This window comes from Notothenia rossii (genome assembly GCF_949606895.1).
Source record: "Notothenia rossii genome assembly, chromosome: 6".
Taxonomy (NCBI): Eukaryota; Metazoa; Chordata; class Actinopteri; order Perciformes; family Nototheniidae; genus Notothenia; species Notothenia rossii.
In genome coordinates, this window is record NC_136909.1 from 39,936,756 (window position 1) to 39,963,786 (window position 27,031).

General features: G+C 43.7%; 1 protein-coding gene across 7 annotated transcripts in view; it reads left to right on the forward strand.

Moving 5' to 3' along the window:
* Positions 1-27,010, forward strand: part of LOC307042230 (uncharacterized protein) — a 45,685-nt gene extending 18,675 nt beyond the window's left edge. Inside the window, exons 4-19 of one of the 7 annotated variants that reach the window (XM_079686011.1) lie at positions 18,546-18,665; positions 18,748-18,795; positions 19,811-19,871; positions 19,965-20,010; positions 20,079-20,123; positions 20,239-20,303; positions 20,395-20,500; positions 20,653-20,691; positions 20,994-21,147; positions 21,240-21,349; positions 21,454-22,008; positions 22,164-22,269; positions 23,436-23,547; positions 23,654-24,353; positions 24,443-24,549; positions 24,639-27,008. In XM_079686011.1, the coding sequence (XP_079542137.1) occupies positions 20,275-20,303; positions 20,395-20,500; positions 20,653-20,691; positions 20,994-21,147; positions 21,240-21,343 (432 nt within the window). In that variant the 5' untranslated portion in view covers positions 18,546-18,665; positions 18,748-18,795; positions 19,811-19,871; ... (1 more) ...; positions 20,079-20,123; positions 20,239-20,274 and the 3' untranslated portion in view covers positions 21,344-21,349; positions 21,454-22,008; positions 22,164-22,269; ... (2 more) ...; positions 24,443-24,549; positions 24,639-27,008. The other 6 variants (XM_079686012.1, XM_079686009.1, XM_079686008.1 and 3 more) reach the window with 6 other exon arrangements.
* Positions 27,011-27,031: the final 21 nt, after the last annotated feature.

The following is a 27,031-nucleotide window of genomic DNA, read 5'->3' on the forward strand; positions in this document are numbered from 1 at the left end:
TAGCTTTTTCACTGTGTGAGGAAGTCAATCTTTTTAAGGAGGGTCGAAGTGTACAAATGAGCTCCAAACCCAGACAACTTCCCACAATGTGGACGAATGGGATCCATTTATTTGTCTTGACATCATAATATCTGTGCAATCAGTAGATGAACTGGAATGTTGGATTGAGCAATAATATTTGTGATTACCATGATTTCATGAATCTAAATATCATACCTAAAATAACACTCTGCATGGCATCACTGTCATTTTAAAACATTTAACAGGTCCTGGAGAGAAAATTGTTCGTAAATTAGTGTTTTAATTAAGCCGATGTGTTTTCTTTTTTGTCAGCACAAAGAGCAGTGGATGAAAAGCCCATTACAGTGCATCTGTAAAGAGCTGCTACTATATTTCACCCCGCTAACTGCTCTGACAATATTCTCTCAGGCCTGTTGATTTGAATAGTGTGAATATTTATGTCAGGAGGTGTTTGCCTGTTCTTAATGCCTGTGCTCTTTGAGAAGACAAAGAGGACAGTTATTGTCTGCTGTAAGTGCTCGTATATTAACAGAGGCTTGTGTTGCCAGAAGAAGCATTAAGGTCTCTTCATTATTGAATAATTCACTGCTTCACACTGTGGGCTTGTCAGAAGGCTGGACACACAGGGATACAGGGCCGTCCCTGGCCAACATGAGGCCCCACGCAAAGTTATATGATGAGGCCCTCTGTTCGCGATCGTCGTCATCGTCGACAGGGGTGCTAGTGGAGCTTCGCAGCGGCGAAACTGTGCCGTGCCCCACTAATTGCGCTGCATAAGCGCATAGGTGCGCCGCATTTTCGGCTCTGTTGAGGCCCCCTCCCCAAGATGAGGCCCCCTCCACAAGGTGAGGCCCCACGCAGTCTGCATATTCGGCCTGTAGGGAGGGACGGCCCTGCTGGGATAGCTCTATGCTATACATTGTAAACTAAACGCAGATAGTGACCTTTGGAAAGAAAATGCTTACAGCCCAAATCCAGGTGAGGTCACTGTGACAGACCAGCCATCAGTAAGTTTCTCCTTATAGTGACATCACTATGTAACACTCGCGCTTCTATTGGCAAGTGCTCCACATTGTAACTGACAGGCTAAGGGGCGGGATATCTCTAAGCGGTTGACCAATCACAACAGAGCCGGCCAGCTAACCAATCAGAGCAGACTGGGCTCTGGTTTCAGACAGAGGGTGAAAAGAGGTGCTGCAGCACAGGCAGTATGAGAAAAATAAAGAGCTTTTTGAACATTAAAGAATACATCACACAGTACAGACAATATTAATATGATCCTATAAGGGAGTATAATATGTAGTCTTTAAACTTTTCATGCCATACCACATAAGCATTCTTTTGTCTCAAAAGTGCTAATTATCTTTGCTTTTTAATGACTGTTTTTAACGGCCATTTTCTGAATGTCTTTAATTTTTGTAAAGCACTTTGAATTGCCTTTGCTCAGCCATTCTTCATGTTTCAGAAAAACTTTAGTATTGGAAAACATTGCATAAATGCAAAGGCAGCTCCAAAAACATAACAAAAACTCTGACCTTTCTGTAGATTTTGACACAAAAAATATTTTCAAGACCTGATTTGTTAGATCATCAAACCCTTCAAATACATGAGAATAATGATAGATGCAAGTTTATCTTTGAAGTAAACCTGAAGTTATTAGGTTAGTTGAAAGTAATTATATTAAGTTTAACCTAATATGTTTTGTTAAACCTAATGTTATTGTTTTAAAACTGATCTAATAAAGAAATGTGAAATCTGTTGGCATAATCGATTAAATTAAAGTCAATGTTTGAGTTTTTTCAGTGTGACAACGTACTGTACTGTCCCTTCATTTCCAACCAAGACACATGCTGGAAGCAGAGCATTTGTGTGTGAAAGGATGCCTTCTCTTCCCCTGGGAAACTCTCACTTCCAATTGTTTACACTAGAACAGGTGTGGACGGCTTTAATAAAGATGAGCACTGAATCTGACTGTGACCGGGGATATGAAAATATCTTTTGACCTTGCAAACAGGGATTACAGTGCAAGTCAGCCGCAGCAGGAGGCGGCTGCACGCTGCATGCCCTGCGATCCTCAGAATTTATGGCCCTGCAAACGGCCCCATGCTGTATGTTTTGCTCTCCACCACAGGTTACGGGATATACACAAATGGTGATGCGTGGGTGTCAGGAGAGGTGTGAGACGCTGATGTTTCAGGTTTCAGAGCTCAGTTGGACTCCTGCAGCCTTCAATGTAAGTGAATGATATATCTACTCATGGGATATATACAGGAAACAGGAAGGGCCCCAAGTCACCGCTGGATCATAAACACCTTCATGTTTGCACTCTTATTCCCACTCTGTCTCTTTTTATGTCTCTGAGGAGCAATAGCATCACCAAGCAAGTTAACTGCATTACTGTAATTTGTCCCAGGATCCTGACAAAAGCCTGCGTCCACCATCACATGTCAATATGTGGCTCTGTCCATTAATCAAACCAAGGGCCATTCTTTTATGAGACACAGCACATGCTTGAGAGAGGAAATGGACACAATGAAGGGTTAGTCAAATGACTGTGAGTCAGACTGTGTCATCAAATGTTTTCTGTGTTGAGGCAAATCATGAAAACATGCAGAGTTTGGAAAGTGTAAGATTTATATAAGTGTACGTTGGCAACTTGGGGGGTAAATGGGCGTCCACCAATCAACGGTCATTGGTGTGACATCAGGCCCTACCGTCAATATGGAGAAGTGTCCCTAGGCAAGATACTTTACCCCAAATTGTAATATCTTGGATATTAACAGACAACGGAACAGTTGGTTATTTAACAGCACACTTTATTGCCTCCTCCGGTGGTTCATCAATCCCAACCTAGACTACCTCTCGCGCCACTCCCACTTACTGTAACTGTCGTAAACATGCCGTAACGTATATGACAACTCCCCTTGTAGTCAGTTAACAATACTATGACATCTCCCTTTTTCCTTTTAACAATATCAACACATATCAATAACTTAGATATCTTTTCTTTAACAATTCAACACATATCAATAACTTACATATCTTTTCTTTAACAATATCAACACATCAATAACTATGACATATCCCCTTTTTCCCTCTTTTTTTTTCAATATCAACACCCTTTTTTTTATTATTGAACTGTCCCCTCATAGGTCAAGTCTCTGGACAGGTTTAACAGGTCTACCAGACCTGGTTTGGATCAGTCCATCAGTGTTCCTTGTTGGACCAGGCGAGCCATGTTCTGGGCTCATCTGAATGTCTGGTGTGTTATTCCTGGGATTTGTGTCGTCGTTCGCTGGAGGCCCCGCTACGGGCACCGCTTGGAGATGTCGACGGTTACTTCTGTACAGAGCACCCTGCTCCGTCTCGATGAGATAAGACCTCTGTGTAACACTCTCACCTGCCACTACTGCAGGTGTGGACCAGGTCTTTTGATTGTCCAGTCTGGTGAGAACATGGTCTCCTCGCTGCAGTGGTGTGAGCTCTCTCACGCCATGGCGCTTGTTATAGTAGAAGGCCTGTTTGCTCTTCTCCGCAGCATCTCAAGCTCTGATGTGATGTCTGCTCGGCCACCTTGGTTGCAGGTTCTTGGCCAGAGTGGGCAGCGTCGTCCTGATTTTCCTGCCCATTAGGAGCTCTGCCGGACTGACACCCGTACTGCTGTATGGAGAAGAACGGTAAACCATTAAAGCAAGTAGGGGGTCCTTTTGTCTCAGAATCCCCTTTGCCGTTTGAACTGCACGTTCAGCATAACCGTTTCCTTGTGGGTTGTGGGGACTAGAGGTTGTGTGCTTAAAGTCCATGTCACAGGCAAAGCCTCTGAAGACATCGCTGCTGAACTGCGGTCCGTTGTCACTGACAACCTCCTCCGGTATTCCGTGCCGGGCAAACGTGGCTCTCAGCTTCAAGATCACATGTGCACTAGTCGTGGTAGGCATGTGGAGTATCTCCAGGTATCTAGAGTAGTAGTCAGCTATGACTAGGTAACTCTCTTCCACGGTCTGTCTGGGAGAGGTGTTGACAGGAGAGGCTCTCTGTTCTGTGCTCTCCTCTGCTCACGACAGTACATGCAGTTCTCGACTTTGTGTTTGATCTGTGTGGCTATGCCAGGCCACCACACCGAAGTGTTGGCCCTGTCTCTGCACTTGTTAAGACCTTGATGGCCCTCATGTATGCGTTCTAGTATCTCTGACCTCAAAATCCCTGGTATCACTATTCTACTCCCTCTGGTCACTACCCCATCATGCATTGACAGTTCGTTCCTAACGGGAAAGTACTCCCTAACACAAGTGTTTATGTGTGCTAGGTGTTCAGGCCACCCCTCTTGTATGTACCTGATCACTTCTTGGAGCTGCTCGTCCGCTGCCGTCTCCGCGCGGATGCTGTCTATCTTTTTCGGCGATGCTGGAATGCTGCTCATCACAGCTGCTAGGTAACACTCCACGTCTGTGTCTCTACTGAGCCCCTTGTCTTCCTGTGGGCTCCTGGACAGTGTGTCTGCCACCACCAGGGTTTTCCCCGGCGCATACTCAGCCTCTGGGTTGAACCTCATCAACCGCATGAGGAGTCGCTGGCAGCGGAGTGGCAAATTGTCGAGATCCCTGGAGTTCATCAGTGGGATGAGGGGTTTGTGATCCGTAATCAGTTTGAATGCTGGTAGGCCGTAGAGATACATCTGAAACCTCTCACACGCCCACACGCTCGCCAGGCACTCCTTCTCTATCTGAGCGTACCTGGTTTCAGCGTCGCTCAGTTGCCTTGAGCAGTATGCTACCGGTCTCCAGTCCTCGCCATGGAGCTGCAACAGGACACCGCCTATCCCATAACTGCTTGTGTCTGCTGAGACCACTGTGCTTCTGTTAACATCATAGTACACCAGGGTAGGTGACGTTGTGAGGAGCTCTTTAACTCGCTCAAAGGCTGCTTGTTGCGCCGGACCCCACATCCACACTGAGTCTGCTTTTAACAGTGCATATAGTGGCTGGCCCACTGTGGCGAGGTCTGGAATATATTTCCCCAGGTAGTTGATCATGCCGAGTGATCTCTTTAGTTCCTGCAAGTTTTCTGGTGGTTCAAGTTTGCTGACTGCAGACACTTTGGCTGGGTCGGGTCGTACACCATCTTTGTTGATCACCTGACCCAGGAAGTGCAGCTCCTCCTTTCTCAGCACACACTTCTCATTGTTCAGCTTCAGGCCTGCAGACTCCAGCCGATCCAGAACCTTCTGCAGCCACTCATCATGTTCGCTGGTGTTGCTGCCATGGATGATGATGTCGTCCATGTAGACGACGACGCCATCCAGCCCTTCCAGCGTCTCCACCATCTTCCTCTGAAATATCTCAGGTGCGCTGCTTATCCCAAAGGGAAGACGTTTAAAACAGTACCTTCCGTACGGCGTGATGAAGGTGGTCAACTTCTGGCTGTCTTTGTCCAGTGGGATCTGCCAGAACCCTGACGCTGCGTCAAGTGATGAGAAGACTGTGGAGCCGCTGAGCTGAGCTATCATCCCCTCTGATGTCGGCAAGATGAATCTCTCCCTTTTGACAGCCTTATTAAGCTTCTTTAAGTCCACACAGATGCGTGCTTTTCCAGACTTTTTCTGGACTGGCACAATGGGTGCACACCACTCTGTTGGGTCAGTCACGGCTTCAATGATGTCGTTGGCTTCCATCCTCTGCAACTCCTCTTTCACTGCACCCAAGAGCGGTATGGGGACCCGGCGTGCTGTGCATACTGCATAGGGCTGGGTACTCCTGTTCACTGGTGTTGACCTCGTCCACTCGCTTTACTAACCCCATAGCTACAGCTACTGGCCTGCTGAGTAGGTTATTCACACTCTGCCCTCTAATGACATAGAGCCCACATGTGTATGTTTTTCCCTTGTAGCTGGTCTGAGTTATAAACTGCCCTAAACAGTTCAATCCACCCCCGGGACCACTCAGCACCTTCTTTGGCCTCTGTAGAACCCTTTTTGGCTCCAGTGTTTTGTACACAGTTTCGCTTATGATACTACAATCGGCTCCAGTATCTATTTTAAATTCTACAGGTGAGCTGCCAATCTCTAATGTGACTGTCCATTCATTATCATTGTGAGGCATGCTATTAACTGAGCCCAGATAATAATAATAATAATAATAATAATAAATGGGATTTATATAGCGCTTTTCTAGACCTAAAGACGCTTTAGAATATGAGTCAGGTCGACAAACAAAACAAGAACAAAAACACAAACAAAAAACAAAACAAAAACAGAAAAGCAGTCAGGAGGATGTTGGTTCAGAGGGGGGAGGGGCGGGTTTAAGGATAAGCAGAGTTGAAGAGGTGGGTTTTGAGACGGGACTGGAACAGGGTGAGGGAATCAGACTCACGGAGGTCTTGGGGGAGGGAGTTCCAGAGCTTCGGGGCTGCCACAGAGAAGGCTCTGTCCCCGAAGCTCCGGAGTTTGGCCTTGGGGATTGAGAGCAAACCGGCTGAGGTGGATCTGAGGGACTGGGGTGGTTGGTAGAGGATGAGGAGGTCAGTGAGGTAGGGGGGGGGGGGCAGATGGTGGAGGGCTTTATAGGTGAGGACTAGGAGTTTGTAGTGAATGCGTGCGGTGTGAGACGGGAAGCCAGTGGAGTTCTTTGAGGACCGGGGTGATCTGATGCCATGATTTGGTGTGGGTGAGGAGTCTGGCGGCTGCGTTCTGGACACGCTTGAGTCTGTTGAGGGAAGTTGTGCTGGTGCCGAAGAGGAGTGAGTTGCAATAGTCAAGGCGGGAGGAGATGAAGGCGTGAATGAGTCGCTCAGCTGCGGGGCGGGTGAGAGAGGGACGGAGTTTGGCGATATTGCGGAGGTGGAAAAATTAGGTTTTTACAACTTGGCGGATGTGGGGGTCGAGGGAGAGGGTGGGGTCGAATATCACGCCAAGGTTGCGTGCCTGGGTGGAGGGGGAAACAGGGGTGCCATCGATGGTGAGTGTCTGGTTGGGGGTTTTGCTGAGGGTGGATTTGGAGCCGATGAGGAGGAGTTCAGTTTTATTGCTGTTGAGTTTGAGGAAGTTGTGTTGCATCCAGGATTTTATTGCAGTCAGACAGGATTCGATGTGTGTGAGAGGGGGGTTGTGGGGGGATTTGGTGCTGAGGTAGATCTGTGTGTCGTCAGCATAGCAGTGAAAGTCCAGGTTGTGATGGCGGAGAATCTGACCAAGGGGGAGGATGTAGATGATGAAGAGGAGGGGGCCGAGTACTGAACCTTGGGGAACACCTTGGGTGACTGAAGCTGTGGTAGAGGAGTGATTGTTGAGGGAGATGAAGTGGGATCTGTCGGAGAGGTAGGACTGGAGCCACCTGAGTGCAGTACCTTCAATACCGATATCCCGGAGTCGGGTAAGCAGGATGGTGTGACTCACGGTATCGAAGGCTGCACTCAGGTCAAGGAGGATGAGGATGTTGAGGGAACCGGTGTCAGCAGAGGTGGGGAGGGAATTGAGGACTTTGATGAGTGCCGTTTCTGTGCTGTGGTGAGGACGAAAACCAGACTGAAGGGGTTCAAAAAGGTCATTTTTTTGGAGATGGCGGTGGAGTTGTTTGGAGATGATGCGTTCTATTGTTTTAGAGAGAAAGGGGAGGTTGGAGATGGGGCGGTAATTACTGAGGGAGGAGGGATCCAGACCGGGTTTCTTGAGGATGGGAGTGACAGCAGCAGTTTTGAAGGCAGAGGGAACGGTTCCTTGGGACAGGGAGGAGTTGAAAAGGTTGACAATGTAGGGGCAAAGGACGGGGAGGCAGGACTTCAGAAGAGGGGTGGGTAGAGGGTCAAGCGAGCAGGTTGTGGGTTTGGAGGAGCTGATCAGTTGGAGTATTTCAGGGGGGGTAACCAGAGTGAACTGGGAGAGAATGCCGTGGGGAGGAGGGCTCGGGAGGTCAAGGGAGATGGAGGGAGGAATTGTGGCGGTGGATGTTGGGGGAGATGTTTGTGTGTCAGATGCAGCGGATAGGGAGTGATTAATGGCAGTGATTTTGTCAGAGAAAAACTGGAGGAATGAACTGCATGTGGAAGTGGAGGAAGAGAGGGTGTCAGCACGGGGTTTGAGGAGCTTGTTGACGGTGGAGAAGAGGGTCCTGGGGTTAAGGGAGGGGTCGATGAAGATGGTGGAGAGGTAAGCAGATTTTGTGGCATTGAGGGCGTCTCTGTAGGTAGTGAGATGGAGTTTGTAGGAATCATGGTAAACTGTGAGGGATGATTTCATGGTTAGGCGTTCAAGCTGGCGGCCGGTTTGCTTCAGTTTTACGGAGTGCAGGGGTGAACCAGGGTGAGGAGGTTTTAAAAGTGACATTTTTCCTTTTGAGGGGGGCCAAGCTATTGAGGGAGGCGAGTAGGGTTGAATTAAGGTGGTTGAGTTGATCATCGGGTGAGCTGAAGTTCGAGTCCAGGGGGAGAGTAGAGGATAGCAGGTCGGAGAGGTGCTGGGGATCAACAGAGCGTAAATTACGGAAAGGGATGTTCCTGGATGGGGGGGGGGGCGGCGGACGGGGGAGGCGGTGGTGAACTGTATGAGTTTGTGGTCAGAGAGGGGAAAGGGGCAGGGGTGGGGGTCGAGTACTGTGAGGTTGGTGGAGCAGACAAGGTCAAGGATGTGTCCTTTATCGTGGGTGGGGAAGGTGACATGTTGTGTAAATGAGAAATTGTCCAGAAGGGAGGAAAATTCAGAAGCGTGTTTGCAGGTGGTGGAGTCCATGTGGATGTTAAGGTTGCCGAGGAGTAACAGACGTGGGGAGAGGGATGAAGCAATGGTTAGGAGTTCAGTGAGATCAGAGAGGAAGGAGGGGTGTGGTTTAGGGGGGCGGTAAATGAGGATAACTGTCAGTGAGGGAGGGGTTTTGAAGGCGAGAAATTCGAAGGATGGTACTGAGGGGAGGGTGAGTTCTCTAGTCCGGATGTTCTGGTTGTAGATGACAGCCAGCCCACCACCACGGCGTGAGGGGCGGGGTTTAGTGATGTAATTAAAACCAGGGGGGGATGTTTGATTAAGCGAGAAGAAGTCATTGGGTTGTTGCCAGGTTTCAGTGAGCAGAAGGAAGTCGATGGATTTGTCCAGGATGAGTTTGTGAAGGATGTGGGCTTTATTGTTGAGTGACCGTATATTTAGAAGGGCAAAATTGGTCAAGTGGGGGGTTGTAGGGGTGGTGGCAGGCTGGAGAGGTATGAGGTTGTCTAGGTTAGCAGCGCGGGGGTGGGCATGAGAGGGGGGGCAGTGGAGCAGAGGAGGGGGGCTTGATGGTGGGGAGAAATGGCTTGTTATATGTGTTGGGAGGCGGAGGGGAGTGGGATCCGCTCCAGGTATTCCGTGCAGCTGGGAGTGTAGGTGAGCGGGGGAGAGTGTACGAGAAGCAGTAGGAGTTGCGTTCTGATGACGCATCAGGTGTGCAACAGTGCGTTGCGTGGAGCAGATGGATGCAATGGATTGTCCGTGCTGAAGGTAAACAAAACTGCGGCGGGTGCTTCGGTGAATGTAGCGGGGTCGACGAAGGAGTCCAAGATGTCTGATGACTGAGATGGAAGACGGAGTGGAGGAGTTGGTCAATGACAGCAGCTGTGAGATGGAGTATTTCAGCATGATGACAGGCAGAATGGCTGGGAGCAGTGGGATGGCAGCGATAGCAGCGATAGCAGCTAGCAGCAGATAGCAGCAGATAGCAGCAGATAGCAGCAGATAGCAGCAGATAGCAGCAGATAGCAGCTAGCGGGCTAGCTAGGTTCACAGAGGCGGAGGATTGTTGTGGAGACGAGGAAGATCCACGACATGGCAGGAGGATGTGAGCAGCGGGACGGGACAGATGCACCCCAGAGATGAAGGCAGGAGGCAGAGAGAGTCCACGGTTGTTGCATGGGACGGAGACAGACAGTAGGCGATGTAGCAGATAGCAATAGCCACCCGGCACGTTGATGGCTACGTGAGGGCAGCCGGCTACAGCCAGCAACGGAGGCAGAAGTCCAAAATAAGTTAAAAAAAATCTTTTTAAAAACAATGTGCATTGCATTAAAGATGTGTAAATGCAGGACAGTGGTCCAATTCGAAAGATTGAAGAACGAATGGTAGTTCAGGGTGATAGAGGGTGACAGAGGCGGAGAAGCGGCGAACAGTCAACGCCAGCGTCCTCTCCAGCAGCGGGAAAGATGATGTAATACTGTCCATCTTCTGATCCCTCACCCTCAGTCACTTCTCTCACCTGCTTGCTCTTGCACACCCTTTCCCAGTGTCCACTTTTCCCACAATTATTGCAAGTAGACCTCCTTGCTGGGCAGTCATCCTGCTGGCTGTGTGGCATTTTGCCGCACCGCCAGCACTTCCTGTGGTCATTCTCACTCTCTCTCTCCTGGCGCCTCTCTCTCTGTGGGTGCCGCCACTTCTGTGTTGCACCTCTGCTATGCCGTTGTGCTACTTCCTGCACGGCGTAAGCCCGCTCCCCTTGCTGGTTAACTTGAGCTTTTACCTCCTCTGATTGACGCGCCTCTTGTACCGTCATCTCCAGAGTGAGGTTAGGGATCAGCTGTAGCCTCTGAGACAGATCCTTGTCTAGAATTCCCACCACGATTCTGTCTCTTATATTTTCCTCACGAGCCGTTCCGAAGTTGAAATGTTCCGACAGCTCATATAGTGCGCAGATGAATGTCTCCGCGCGCTCGCCCACGCGCTGCATTCTCTGGTTGAAACATGCCCGTTCATGTATAACGTTGCGTCTCGGGATGAAATGTGCGTCAGATTTCGCCAGTACAACATCATACTTTGACTCATTTTCCTCTTCCCCGTGGGTAAAAGAGCTGAGAATATTCTCTGCTTCATTCCCGAGCGCATACACCAGCGTACTTACTTGAACTGGACCTTCTTCTTTGTCCAACTTAGTAGCTGTCCTGTACCGTGTAAACCGTTTCCTCCAGTCTGACCATTCGGCGGGTTTCTCGAAACAAAAACTCTCAGGTGGTTGAAACTTTGCCATCCTGACCACTTCTGACACCATGTAATATCTTGGATATTAACAGACAACGGAACAGTTGGTTATTTAAAAGCACGCTTTATTGCCTCCTCCCGTGGTTCATCAATCCCAACCTAGACTACCTCTCGCGCCCCTCCCACTTACTGTAACTGTCGTAAACATGCCGTAACGTATAAGACAACTCCCCTTGTAGTCAGTTAACAATACTATGACACAAATTACTCTTGAAGGCATGTCTACAGCAGTGGCGGATTTAGGATTGTAGGAGATCAGGAGTTGTTGAGCGGGGGGGGGTAATCATCTGCAAGTGCTATTTTTTGCAAGTGGGGGGCGGAACGAACATCCTTTAGGGGGGTCGTCGCCGCCTCTAGGGGGCGAGATTTTTTTTTTTTTAAATATTGAAGTTAAAAGCATCAATCTGGTGCACTTTGAGAGCAAAATTAAACCTACCTTAATAATACCTTAAAGCGGACAAAAGGTACTGGAGAACCAACACAGTCTCACTCCCTGAACGTCCAGGAGCGACGCTTGGTGAGGGTCCCGTGGCGTGCAGTTGTGACGCGCCGAGTCTCCTTCAGCTTCATAAACGGACGCAAAGAGCTTTCAACTGATTGCAATGTATTCCCATCGGCGGCGGTATTTGACGCTCAGGGAAGCACCGCATCAGTCCATGTCGGCGGCACTTAAAGGCAATGTGAGCGTCCATTCCCATTGGATAAAGGAGGATTTTACACCCAGAAGTAAGTATTCTCTTTACTGTCGATTGATTTTACAGTGATATCTGCACTACTCATCGACTAAAAAACACCAGATTATCCTTGTTGATTACACAACATTGATTGGTTTGAATTGTGTACAATGCTTTTGTGTTTTTCCCCTTCGATTCAGAAAAACAAATATTTTTTTTACCCAGAATCCCCAGCTATCGTTTGGGACTACACCATGTGCTTTGCTTGACAAACCCCGTGAATGCCCAGGCCAGGCGACGCCACTGGTGTGTGTGTGTCCGCATCTGTAGCCTGTTATTGTGTCATTATACCGCACTGTGAATGAATTAAAAGTAAATATATAAGTAATCATGAACACATGATGCAACAACCATCAGACAGAGGGCTGCTGTCCTCCTGTCATCATTAATGGACGTCTCTTTAAAATGACCGCTCAGAGGAGAGGAGTTCTCATTTCTCTAACCGCCTGCTGCTTCCCCTCCTCTCTCCTCGGTTCCCCTCCTCGACTCCTCCGCTCGCATCTCCTGTGGACGGGACTAAGACACGAGGATAGGAGTCGAGGAGGGGAATTAGAGAAATGAGAAAGGGCCATATGTGGTTACTCCATGTTTACTAGCTATAACATTAACGTTACATCACTCTTTTTCACTTGTTACTCAGGCAGCCAGAGTGCAGATATCACCATTAACCTGTTATTCAATTTCACGTTAGAAAACCAGCAAAGTAAAGTTTCAAATAAGATTCACAAACCTGAAACATCCTCCATTTCTTCACTGCTGGTGATGACATTGTTGTCAGCTGCTGATACTGCTGCCGCCTGCTTCGATGAAAATAACTTTATTTCAGCTCCCGGTCCGGCACAGAGATGGAAGCTTAGAACAACACGCTCCCGACCTAAAATATCTAAAAACACTGTCCGAACAACGCAATCCAACTCTTTTAGTGCATTGAAGTCAACAGGGAAATATCGGACTAACGAAAAATGTCCAGAAAAGGAAAGAGAAATACAACACAAAGTAAAAAGCTTTACGAGGAAGAAATCGATCAGCTGTCTCAAGTCAGCAACAGCATGGATGATGACACGCAGCCAGATGACGCAGTTCCCAGCAGGGAAGCTCATATTAGTTTAATTCTAAAAGAGCTGCGAGACTTTAGAAAAGACTCCTGCCAACAACTCAGCGGAATAAAGGAAGACATCAATACAATTAACAAAAGAATAGAGGAAGCAGAGGAACGAATTGACGCAGCCGAGACCAGGATCCAGTCATGGGAAGAGGTGGTATCTGGCCTAGTGAAGCTACAGGTACAGACAGAGGCTAAACTGACGAATATGCCGCGAGAGTGTAAGGATTTACGGAGTAGAGGAAGGAGCAGAAGCCATGTCGACATCGGTGATCGCATTTGTGGAAGAGCAACTAATTAAAGGCCTGGAACTGACCCCCTCTACGCTACAGATTGAGAGGGCGCACAGTGCGCTCGGCCCCAAACCTCCGGCCGAGGCCTCACCGAGATCTCTGGTGGTGACATTTCTAGTTTTAAAATGAAAGAAGACGTAATCAAAAAAGCCTGGCAGAAAAAAGGTTTTTATTTCAAAGAAAAAAAGGTCAACGTGGACCATGATTTCGCACCTGAATTGCAGAGAAGGAGGAGGCAGTATGCGGAAGCCAAAGCTGCACTTAAGGAAAGAAACATAAGATTCCAGAGCCCATTCCCGGCCAGATTAAAAGTATTTTATGATGATAATCCAGTGGTCTACAACTCGGTTGAGGAGGTAACAGCAGACATGGTGAAGAGAGGGATAACAGTGACTGTCCTAAAAAATCCGAGTTCGCTACTGGACCAGATTAACCGGCTGACCTGGGAACCCAGCAGAAAGCGAGGAGGTTAAATGCACCCGAGCTCCAAGCAACTTTACAAGGAACGGCTCCGAAGCCTTGACATCGGGATATCTGATAAGTAGCCTATGTTTCATAAACGTCCTCTTTAATGGATACTCCTTCTGAAAATCTTGGTTAAAAAGAAACAAGAACAATACGGCTATTTTGAGGCAAATGAGACTATTATTTTTTCTCTTTTTTCCTTGCCTTTACTACTATTATTTTTCTCCCTACCCAAAGGTTGAGATCAAATTGAATAGAACGCTTATATTCCGGGCACATGTGAGCCACATTTTGGGTCGGATTGCTACTCTCTGTATTGTATGGACCATTGTATCAGCTTAAGGGCTGAAGAGGGCCCCCTTCCATCACTAAGAGGAAGAGACTTTCCCTCCACAATACAACACTCCAAGGCCCAATATGTGGCCTTAAACCTGGAAGTCAATGTCACTTATGTTTGTGGATATTACTTTGTTACACTTTTTCTGGTTATAGTTTTGGATTTTATTAATGTTATATATACAAAAGGGGATGCGAGAAATGATTTAAATGTAGGAACTCATGGATTTAAAATAAAGGCAAATAATCACCATACAAAGTAAAGGGTCAATTAAAGTAATTATATACAATGTGAACGGTCTGGGAAATCCAATTAAAAGGAATAAAGTAATGTCAAAATTAAAAAGAGTTGGAGCAGAAATAGCCCTCCTGCAGGAGACTCATCTAACAGAACAGGAACACCAAAAACTTAAAAAGTGGAACTTCAGTCCATATTCATCCTCTTACAGAAAGGGATCCAGGAGGGGCGTAACAATCTTAATCTCCGGTAAATTAAATTTCGAATGCACATATGAAAAAAAGGACCAAGATGGGAGATACTGTATGTACTTATTCGGGGAAATTTGGAAATATGCCCCCCCGGGATCTGAATGGTCATTTTACAAACACATTTTTGAAATAATAACATTGGAGGCCCAAGGAATTCTAATTTGTGGGGGAGATTTCAATGTTAGACTTAACCCAACTTTAGATACATCAAAACCCCTTTCCTCAGGAGGAAAAAAAATAACCATGAACATTAAATTGATCTTGGGAGACCTAGGACTCTCGGATGTATGGCGAGACCTAAATCCGTCTACGAAAGATTTTACCTTTTACTCACACCCACACTCAGTATATTCAAGGCTTGATTATCTGTTTATGTATCAGAAAGATTTGTATAGGGTTCAAAATTGCAGTATAGGGACCATGGACTTATCGGACCATGCTCCGGTCTCCATGGCATTAAATCTAGGACTAGAAAGGAAAAGCACAATCTGGAGACTGAACACAGGAATTCTTAACCAAATTAGGCCTCAAATCAGGACCGATATAAAAGATTATCTGAACGACAATGATAATGGAGAAGTGTCCCCAATAATCCTGTGGGATGCATGCAAAGCTGTCCGAAGAGGAAAAATAATTGGATATTCCTCAAACATAAATAAGCAAAGAAAAGAGAAAACAAATCAGCTTCAAACAGAACTAAAACATCTAGAAAATATACATAAGAAAACTCTAAATACAAAAACTAAAATGGAAATAGATTAAAAAAAAAGAATGAACTCCATGAAATCCTCTCAAACAACATAAAAAAAAAAAGATCTTTCTAAAACAAAGTTATTATGAGGTAGGAGGTAAATCAGCAAAACTATTGGGTTATAAACTAAAAAAACAACAGGTAGAAAACACAATTTATAAAGTAAAAGACCCTGAAACAAGTATTATACATAGCAATTTAGAAGACATACATCAAACTTTTGTCTGTTTCTATAAAAACCTATACTCACAGCCTAAAATAGATAAAACCAACATCAGGAGTTTCCTTGATTTGGTAACTTTTCCTAAAGTGAGGGATGAGCAAAATCATAAATTAATTATAGAAATTACGGGAAAAGAAGTAGAAAAGGCAATCGCTGACTTAAAACCCAATAAAGCCGCAGGCCCAGATGGTTTCCCTTCTGAATGGTACAGGGAAATGAAGGATCTACTGATCCCAACAATGAGGGATGCTTTTAACCACGTGCTTCAGACAGGCATAGCCCCCCCCTCATGGGGGGAAGCAGTAATTTCCCTGATACCGAAGGAAGGGAAAGACAAATGTGAATGTGGAAGCTATCGTCCAATAAGTGTGCTAAACCAGGACTATAAGATCTTTACCCACATTTTGGCAAAAAGACTTGAAGAAATCCTCCCTCAGATAATAAATCTAGATCAGACAGGACAACGGCAAACTCAAGATAATATCCGCAGAACTCTACATATAGTTGAACATATATCCAAAAACAAACTCCAGGCAGTACTTTTGAGCCTCGATGCAGAAAAAGCCTTCGATCGAGTTAATTGGAAATTCCTATACCAAGTTCTTGAAAAGTTCGGCTTTCAAAAGATCTTTATTAATATGGTTCAAGCACTGTACGACAACCCTCATGCAAGAATAAAAATAAACGGAGCCATATCAAATTCTTTCTACCTTGAGAGAGGGACACGACAGGGATGTCCAATTAGCCCTCTGCTATTCGCAATTTATATCGAAGCTCTGAGTTTGGGGGTTACTCAAAATAACAATATTACCGGTGTAGAAGTATATGGTCAGGAACATAAATTATCATTATTTGCTGATGATATATTAATATACCTGTCAAACCCAGATGAATCATTCTTGAGTTTACTTACTTTTTTGGATACTTATAGTTCTGTCTCAGGGTACAAACTCAATATAACAAAAACCCAAATACTGAGCTTTAATTACAAGCCAAGCCAACATATAAACTCACTCATTGATCTTAATTGGGATCCGAACCACTTAAAATATCTGGGAGTAAGCATCTCTAAAGATTCAGAGGAATTGTATACACTAAATTTCAACCCTCTAAGTCAGAAAATAAAAGAAGACATAAATAGATGGAACTTGATCCCAGTGCTGAGCTTTGAATCTCGAATAGAATCAGTGAAAATGAACATCCTAGACTCTTATAACTTTTCCAGAATCTACCAATTGAAATCACAGACAAGCAGTTTAACGAATGGGATAAAACCATATCAAGGTACATTTGGCAAGGGAAGAAACCAAGGATTAGATTCTGTACTCTTCAACTAGCACAAAACAAGGGAGGAGTAGCGCTACCCTGCTTGAAGGAATACTATATATCAGCCCAATTAAGAAGCTCGTTCTGCTGGTGCAAGCCAGACTACAGAGCTAGATGGAAAGAAATCGAGGATAATGTATCAGGAGGAGTACCAATCGAGGCAAGGTTAGGGGATAAAAGACATGTTAAAAACTTACTGGAAAAAGATAACCGCTGGATAAACCTCTCTTTAAAATTATGGTTAAGGGTCCTTACCAGGAGTGACTTGCTGGAGGAAAGGAAAATATTAAGATGGTGCTCACATGATCTTGATTTCACCCCGAGCAAGCTGGATAAAACATTTAAAGATTGGGCCAAACATGGCCTTACTTCATATTGCACATTTTTCAGCAAAGGAACCATGTTCGATTTTCAAACACTAAAAAAACGATATGGATTGAATAACGGTGATTTTTTTAAAATGTCTACAGGTACGCCATTACTTAAATAGTTCCCTGTCAGACAGCCAGAAGGCCCTTGAAAACCCTTTATTAATAGTTTTCACCAGTGCATAAACATCAGACACAGCGATGAAAGTAGTCTCAAAACTTTACCAAGCTCTTCAAGATATTAAAAAGGAAAATACTTTCTCTATAAAACACAAATGGGAAAACTAAACAAAAAAAACCATCAGTGACGAAGTCTGGACAAATTACTGTACTTTTCAATGGAAGATCTCGAGCTCAGGCACCTACAGAATGTTTAGTTGGAAGATGCTGAGCAGGTACTTTTTCAGCCCTGCTCAGTCATCACATCATCTAGGGCCCCCCAGCTGCTGGAGGAAATGTGGTTCTCAGCTAGCACATCACTACCATTTGTTTTGGGCTTGTCCTTTAATAGTAACTTTTTGGGAAAAGATTCCTATCGAAATTGAAATAATACTACAGGAACAAATCCCTTTTAAACTGGGACGAATTTCTATTTGGGCTTGTACATTCAATCCCCACAAACTCCAAAATAAAACAATTATTTGGAATTCTTACTGTTGCAGCAAAAAAAGCAATAACTAGAAAATGGCTCAAAGCGGATATCCCTTCTCTTGACAACTGGTACGACAAAATCCATGAAATCTATGTTATGGGAAGAATCACCTTCTCAATGAGGCTTCAGGAAAACACATTTGAAGAAATATGGAAAAAGTGGAGAATTTACATATCCCAAAGACGACCATCCCTTGTTTGACTGTTTCTATACACCGATTGAATGTATATGTATATATATATGTATGTTGATATGTATGCATATGTACATGTGTAGACATTTGCTATTTCAAACAACCCCTGTTTACTTTTTCGTTTTTATTTTACTATGATTAATTTTGTTTGCTATTTCATGTCACTTTCGGGTCTCTAAAAATATATGATTTGAAAAACTGTACTTGTACTATAATGTGGCCCCAAATAAATAAAGAATTAAAAAAAAAAGTAAATAACTTTTTAATATCCATAACTTATATATAGCTAATATAGGCTATTAGCTTAAAACTCATCAGGCAGTAGGGAGGATCACTTCTTCTTCAGGGCAGGGAAGGCTACGCAGTACGCAGGCTACTGTCCAGCAGCAGGACTCCGGTACTGCACATTACTCACGAGAAAAAAAAAATGTTTTAAGTGAAACATCCAGGGCTTTTCAGAAAACATCCGGGGCTTGAGCCCAAGTAGCCACCCCCTAGCGCCGCCACTGTTCTACAGAAGTGATGGAGGTGCATTGTTTTGATTTTAATTTTTCTATGTTTTCTATTGGCTTGAAGTATGTTTTGCAATCTGTTATTTGCAGCTCAGCTATGTGCTAGACCACGATAGGCCTGGAGCAGAGGTCATTGTGAAGGAAAGGGATGTGTGCCTGACCAGAGAGGACTTTTGGAGCCTGGGTCTTCCTCAGTGCATGGAGTCAATTGTAGGTATACTAGAGCTTTCCTGCCAACTTTATCTTGTCTCAAATAAATGGCACAGGTAACTTACTGTTGTTACTGTTTCAGATTGGAAACACGTGCCTGAAGATGGTACAAGAAGCCACCCAAAGACATGTAAGGTTTTGAACAGACATCATTGGCCAGCTTTTTCTTTTGAATAACACATATTTTCTAAATAGCTGTTTAGTGGTGAAACTCCAATCTCGTGAAGTGTGGTTTTCTCTTGTTGTTGAACATACTTCTATGAAGATTTCATTTTTTTTGAAAAACTATCAATATAGGGCAAACATATACATATCGTGGACATGTATGTGGTTCCTAACTGGAAGTCCAAAACAGCTGACGCGTTGGCCAGTTTTCCAGTAAGTTCCTGTTGCTTGAGACCTTCTATGTTGCTTGACATTGATATACAGCAACTTAAAATCCCTTGTTTATAATACTAGGCTGACAAAATGGCCACCAAAGACATGGTTTTAATCCCTGCCTGGAGTCGACAGCAAGGAGAGGCAGATCACTATTTGCTTTGCGTGAGTCTGTTCCAAATGATCTCACCAGCTGGTACAAAATGAACACAAGTTGTGCTGTGTGGTTTTCTTGTGGTGTTGGATTATGTCTAATTTCAGCTGTTTTGTGAATGGTTGACAGGTGATCAAGCCAGCAAAGAGAGAGTTGTATTTGCTCGACCCTCTTAAGCCAGATGGCTTTGGTGACAGTTCCTACAAGGACATCTTTAGGTTTTTGTAACATGATTACCCAGCCCCATTCTGTGGCTTGTATGGGAATTCTAAATATTTTATAGTATTCTAATACTGCAGTAACCATCTTGTAGACCAGGGGTCTGAATCAGATCAAATTCATTTATAATATATTTCCACAAAGTCTGGTGTGTCCTTAGTGGAACCAAAAAAAAAAGTCTGCAACAGGATGCTATGAATTATAATGTTCATTTTGTTACAAGCCTTGTTCAAAGGTTGTTTTCAAGTTCAGCTTTGTTCAGAGGCTGGTAAACGTCTTTTTGTTTGTTTTATTTTAGCCCCGTTCAGTGGCTTTTCCAAAAACAGGAATTAAATATTGAGTATAGCGTTCCTTCACCAAATCAATTCCTATGTCTTATAATTTATTTTGACAGTGACCTAGCGCGCCGCATTGCTCCAGGTCAGTGGACAGTAAAGTTTGGCATCGACGTCGAGGTACATTTCTCCACCATCTCATACACCTGCTTTCACATGTCTTTATTTTCCCTTTGACCATGCACCTCACTGTTATATTCCCAATTCTTACAGGGTGTGCCAAACCACGGGCAATGACTGTGGTGTCTTCATACTGATGGTAAATTCCTCTCTTGACACTTTTCTTTTAAGGGGTTTTGTTAATTTTTGAAACACATAACTTAACAGTAAGCACTCAACCTCAGCACAGATGCTCCACTTTGGTTTACCGAGGTGAGTATTTATCCTCTGAGTTAGTATTTCAGGGGGAAGAGGGGGCTAACATTGAGTAGACAAATGATGAGGTTCCATTCATTTTCAACTTTATTATTGTTACATTGTCTTGTAGCGGGACATAGCACAGATCCGGAAATGGTGGTGCATTATGCTGATGGAACGGTACCAGATTGAAGGGTAAATCATACCTTTTAAATGTTACTTTATAGACAACAGTTTCTTTGACACTGATTTACATTTTCATCCTGATATTATGTGATTTTTATAGACACGGACAGAGGTTTTCTTACTGGACCAATGAGGCCGGAGAGCTGCTCAAAGGGGCACTGGAGCCAGTGTACAGGGTCCCAAAGAAACGAAAGACAGAACATGAGGTGAGCATGAGGCCGATAGGCACACTCCTGTTTGTGATAAACAAATGTAACAATCCAGATTATTTAACACATGCATACATATCAATATTGATAATTGTATACACATGTAATTAAACAATGACATGACCCACACCTTATATTTTTCTTCAAAGGTCCAGTCTCAAAAGTCCGACATGTGCTTCATATTGGAGGTAATATCTTTTCAGTTAAGCAGTAACTGTTTTTTGTTTAAAAAACGACCTGTGATCACGGCAGAATTTCCAACTATTATGTCTCACTGCTTTTTTAAACTTTATTGATAGCTGTTTTTTACCTCAAGGAGAAGAATAACAAAACATAAGAAAAATGTGTGTGATATATTCAACATTAATATTAAAAATGTGTATTTTTGCTACCTGAAGCCCAAAGAATCTTGGTATTTCGATTGTGCTGGCAACAGTCTAGTCAATGTGTTGTTAAATATGTTTGATCTTGTCTGACCACTACTTCACAGCTGCCAAACTGTCTTCTTTCGGACATTCTGATGGAAATGGTTCTCCAGGAAGGTGACAAAGCGTACTCAACACTCGCTCTAGTGTGTACCACCTTCAGAGACACAATGTCCACTGCGTCTTTCAGAAGAGGGGCCCACTTTCGCTGGCTTGAGAGTAAGTGATTCAGTGAAGGTGCAGCAGTATACGACAGCGGTGTTGTCTATGCATATTTTTACTGGCTCTATTGAAATGCTTGTTTTACACAGGTGTTGCTACATGGAGTTGGTTCTCTGCTTCATACAAGCAGGATTTCCACGTCATGTACACCATTGACGTCTGCCGTGGATGCTTGGAGCCTTACAAAAACTGAAACCAGGTAGACTTCTTATTCTGGATAATATTGTTTATGTGTCATTACATATTTAGTGTGCTGTGGTCCTAGTGTGATTCAATTACAATATTTTCTTTCTCTATTCATAGGATATGTTGGGAAAGGTAAAAGAGGAGAATTGCAGGGCATCTACTCTGATGACCAACATCCGGGCTATTGCGGTGATGTGATGACACAGTATCATTCCATTTGGCTTGATAGCTATAACATCCACGCATAACCCAAACAAACAAGATATCATAGGTAAAGATTAACTCACACAATCAAATGTCAGAATAGACTAAATTATCAGTACAATTAATGAAGAAGGAGGCCTTGATGGTGGCACTCAAGAGAGAAGACCTTGATAATAAGGAGCCTTTCATGTTTGTTTTCAGGGGCACGGAGGATATGGAGGTTTTCCCCTGCGTGGGATGATAGAGTATCATTCCATTTGGCTTGAATGATTGTATGACATTTTTCTTCTTTTGTGTCTATATCAACGCCGGGATCCGGAGTCGAGGCTGATCCTCTTGCTGTGGTCCCGCATCCTGGATCCTCTATTCTGAGTTCTGGATTAAGTGGTGGACTTCGGGACGTGGCTGAACCTTTCTCTGCGGGATGCTAAACACAATGACGGGGATGATACCTCTGTTTTGTTGCCTGTGAGTATTTTTGCTACCCGAAGCCCAAAGAATCTTGGTATTTCGATTGTGCTGGCAACAGTAATGTGTTGTTAAATATGTTTGATCTACTCTACAATACTTCACAGCTGCTTAAATGTCTTCTTTCTGATATTTTCATGGAAACGGTTCTCCAGGAAGGTGACAAAGCGTACTCAACACGTGCTCTAGTGTGTACCACCTTCAGAGACGCAATGTCCACTGTGTCTTTCAGAAGAGGGGCCCACTTTCGCTGGCTTGAGAGTAAGTGATTCAGTGAAGGTGCAGCAGTATTAGTGATGGGAATTCCGGCTCTTCTTGGTGAGCCGGATCATTTGGCTCGGCTCACCAAGAAGAGCTGGCTCTTTCGGCTCCCAAACGGCTCTTCAGTTTATCACATATTATACCTTTTAATTAAATCAAATGTAGCCCTGTTTTGATGTGTAAAGGCCTATGTGTGCACATATATCACTTAAATTAATCAATACATCCTTTGTACTGAAGTATTCAAAAGTAAATATTACATGTTTAATATAAATGATTTGCTGTGGCCAAATATTTTCATTGCATTTACAGACCCTTGTAACTCTCTGATACCACCCAATGAATGCACTGACTTGCTTGTAGAACCACGCTACACAAAACAGATAGCAACACCTATAAAATCTATTTTAAAAAAGGGGCTACTGTATTGACATTTTAAAATTATTTTTAAAGAAAAGGCCGATTCTTTGAGCTGCAGCTGACCACGCCCCCCTACAGCAGAGGGGAGCGTGCTCTGAGATCAGCTGCTGGGCTCTCAGAAGAGGGGGAGAAAAAGAGATCTCCCTCCTCCGTGTTTTATTCTTATAGAAGTAAGAAGAGAAGCAACGGGGCAGAAACCCTCCTTTTTACGCAGCGGTCCAGACATAGACATCAAACGGCGACACATATTCAGTTGACATTTACTTTGGCATTAGGGCAGGGATATCTAGATACTTTCCAAGGTTTGACATAATGAATTGTGCTGTTTTTAAAGCAAGCAACGATGTTTTCAAATCTGTAATCAAAAAGCTCCTCAAAAACACTATCGAAGCAGTTCCTGCCGTTGCTACGTTAGTTCAAACAGTAACAACGGAGTATTTTTCTTTAGCGGATGCATGTCAATTTAAATAAATACATACAACTATTTTTTAAATCAATAAAATAATTTTCTAAATCCATAAAAGCATTTCAATTAATATTGGGAGTCATGTCGTTACTTTGTTGAGAATGTGGCCATGCCAATCTAGATCCCTCCCAAAAAAAAAAACCGGCTCGTTCGCGGGCGCGAACCGGCTCCCGTCGCTCACTTAAAAGAGTGGCGGCCGACACATCACTAAGCAGTATACAACAGCGGTGGTGTCTATGCATATTTTTACTGGCTCTATTGAAATGCTTGTTTTACACAGGTGTTGCTACATGGAGTTGGTTCTCTGCTTCATACAAGGAGGATTTCCACGTCATGTACACCTTTTGACGTCTGCCGTGGATGCTTGGAGCCTTACAAAAACTGCAAACCAGGTAGACTTCTTATTCTGGATAATATTGTTTATGTGTCATTACATATTTAGTGTGTTGTGGTCCTAGTGTGATCACCTTCCGTAATTTATGCTCTGTCGATCCCCAGCACCTCTCCGACCTGCTATCCTCTACTCTCCCCCTGGACTCGAACCTTCTCACCCGATGAACAACTCAACCACCTTAATTCCACCCTACTCGCCTCCCTCAACAGCCTGGCCCCCCTCAAAAGGAAAAATGTCACTTTTAAAACCTGTTTATTTCACTTTTTAGATTTACCGTTTGGTATTTTGAATTTACAGCAATACATTATATTCTATTAAATCATCATATTTCGGTAGAGTCCCTGTGGTACTGCAGTAAAAAGTACAAACCCTAACTCTGGGATACAGTCAAGTATTAAATTACTTAAAAAGGGGATAATACACAGTAATTTTCTGTACTAGGTTACATTCCATCACTGGTGACAACCTACCTCCTGTAACAGGAAACCACCGTTGATCCTCTCTCCTAATGGCATGGTGATGTTCCAGATCACCAGCGTTTCCTCTGGCAGAATCCCACGCAGCTCACTAAAGAACATGTGTAGCTTCTCCTTGTAGGTATCAAGCCAAATGGAATGATACTGTCTCATCATGGCATGGTGATGTTCCAGAGGGAATATGAACATTTTTCATGAAAGCAGAACCCATTGTAAATGTCATGTTTTAGTTAAGCATTTCAAGAAGGAGAAGTGCTGATGAAAGCCTGTCCAGCTCCAGTCCCTGATACTGCTGTCCCCAAGGCCTTCTGGAGTCTTTTTTGACAATGTGAGAATAAAACAATACATAATAATATTGAAAAAGTAGATATAATGAACACATACAGTATATAATATTTCTCTCTCTTTTTCTCTCAGGTCTCCATAAAAAGTGTTACGTCTACATCAACCCATAGACCACCGTCTGGATTCCGGTCGTGGCTGAACCTGTCACAGCGGTCTTGCTTGGAGCCTTTTTTAACAATGTGAGTATAAAACAATACATAATAATATTGAAAAAGTAGATATAATGAACAAATACAGTATATAATGTTTCTCTCTCTCTTTCTCTCAGGTGTCCATAAAAAGTGCTACGTCTACATCATCCCATAGACCACCATCTGGATTCCCCTGTGTCCTCCCTGGCAGCTCCATTCATTCCCTCTCTCCTTTCCTGCTGAAAGATGGTGAGTGTACTCAGGGACGAGGAGTCATTTAACCAGCCGCCAGTAGGAGTCAGGCTTTAGTTTATTTTATATCCATAAAGACAAAGTAAATCTGTTTACAGTTGTTTCATATGGATGTTGAGAGGTATCCATATATCTCTTAATTTTGCTCTCAAAGTTCACCAGATTGATGCATTTAACTTCAATATTTAAAAAAAATCACTCGAAAGGGAGTGCTTGTTCTTCCTTCTGTCTGTCTGTATCTGTGTATTCTCATGTTCCGATTAACCCAGCCAAATTTTTCTTCTTTTGTGTTTATATCGACGCCGGGATCTTGAGTCGAGGCTAATCCTCTTGCTGTGGTCCCGCATCCTGGATCCTCTATCCTGAGTTCTGGATTAAGTCGTGGACTTCGGGTCGTGGCTAAACCTGTCTCTGCGGTCCTGCCTGGGTCTCGTCGTGCTGCCTCCCTGAAGGCTCCCACAGGATTGTTGACATCTTCGTGGATTCATCTTCTTATTACAGACACATGCATTTACAAACATTTGGACTACCTATGTTGTAAATGTATTATCTCTTCGATTTACACACGGCATCTATTGCACGTCTGTCCGTCCTGGGAGAGGGATCCCTCCTCTGTTGCTCTCCCCGAGGTTTCTCCCATTTTTCCCTTTAAACCAGGGGTGGGGAACCTTTTTCCTCTCAAGGGCCATTTCAATTTTTACAACATCCTCCGAGGGCCGTACAAATGATTGAACTCAACGTCTGCTTAAAAAACAAAAATCACAGCCCATTCATTTCGCCTTTCTTTCATGCTGTGCAAAGAAAAAGCAACCTCTTAATCCAGATATTTGACCATGACCCGCGCATTCATGCACCGTGGCATGACCACCAAAACAGAAATATATGGACACAAGATGTGTGCAAATGTATTTAGTTTCATATCCATGTGGATATGATTTAAGTGGAGGGGAACGTTTGACCTCTGTCATTGCCAACAAAGGGTATAACAAAGTATTGATATGAACTTTTGTTATTGACCAAATACTTATTTTCCACTATAATTTGCAAATAACCAGGAAGATTTAAAAAAAAAGTTAAAAGCATCAATCTCGTGCACTTTGAGAGTAAAATTAATAGATCTATGGATACATCTCTCAACACCCATATGAAACAAAACTGTAAGCAGATTTTTTATCTTTATGGATATCCTTGGAATAAACGATAGACGCGTCCCGGCCCGGAACCGCGTTCTGGTGCTCTCCATTAGAACTACACCCCTGTCAGACGAGACTACCACGTGATGACACTTTAGGCTCGTGTTGCGGTCTAAATTTCTTGAATTTTTTTCTTTTTTGCGTGTGTTTATAAATTACCTCGAGGGCCGTAGCAAATGTTCTCGCGGGCCGTATACGGCCCGGAGGCCGGAGGTTCCCCACCCCTGCTTTAAACTGTGGGTTTTCTCTGGAAGTTTTTCCTTGTACGATGTGAGGATCTAAGGACAGAGGGTGTTGTTTTCTTCTCATACTGATATTCTGAACAAACTGCTGTTGTATTAGCTGTAAAATGTCTTTACTGTAGGGTATTTTTATTATTTGTACAGCACTTTGGCTCGACCAAAAATCGTTTATAAATGTGCTATATAAATAAAACTTGATTTGATTGATTTGATTTGATTTGAAAGGGTGTGCACCAAGGTTCCATATTAGGACCAATAATTTCACCATATATGTAAATAATCTCTAATAATTTTTCAAATGCTGCTTTCCATTTTTATGCAGATGATACTGTTATTTATTGTTCATCCTCTTCTATAGAGCAAAGTCTTGATTTCCTCCAGTCTGCCTTTGATGTTATTCCATCCCATTTATCTCAACTCAAGTTAGTATTAAATGCAGACAACTTCAAACTCATGATATTCTCAAATGGCAAAAAGTGAACTTCTTTTCTCCCCAACATTTGTACTGTTCAAGGGACTGACATTGACATTGAATAGGTCACTACATACACATATCTAGGTTTTATTATTGATCAGAACTTATCTTTCAAGTCACACACTGAAAATGTTGTTTTAAAATTAGGTTTCTCCTTTCAGACAAGGAAACATTTGATCTCTGCAACGTTTTTACCAGTATTGGATTCTGGTGATCTGCTTTACATGAATGCCTCTGACCAGTGCCTAAAGAGTTTGGATACTGTGTACCATTGTACATTATGTTTTATTACATATATATATATATATTGTGAGTTTGGAATAAATATGCACTTTATGAAAATTATTAGTTGGTTACTGTTAGTAAAA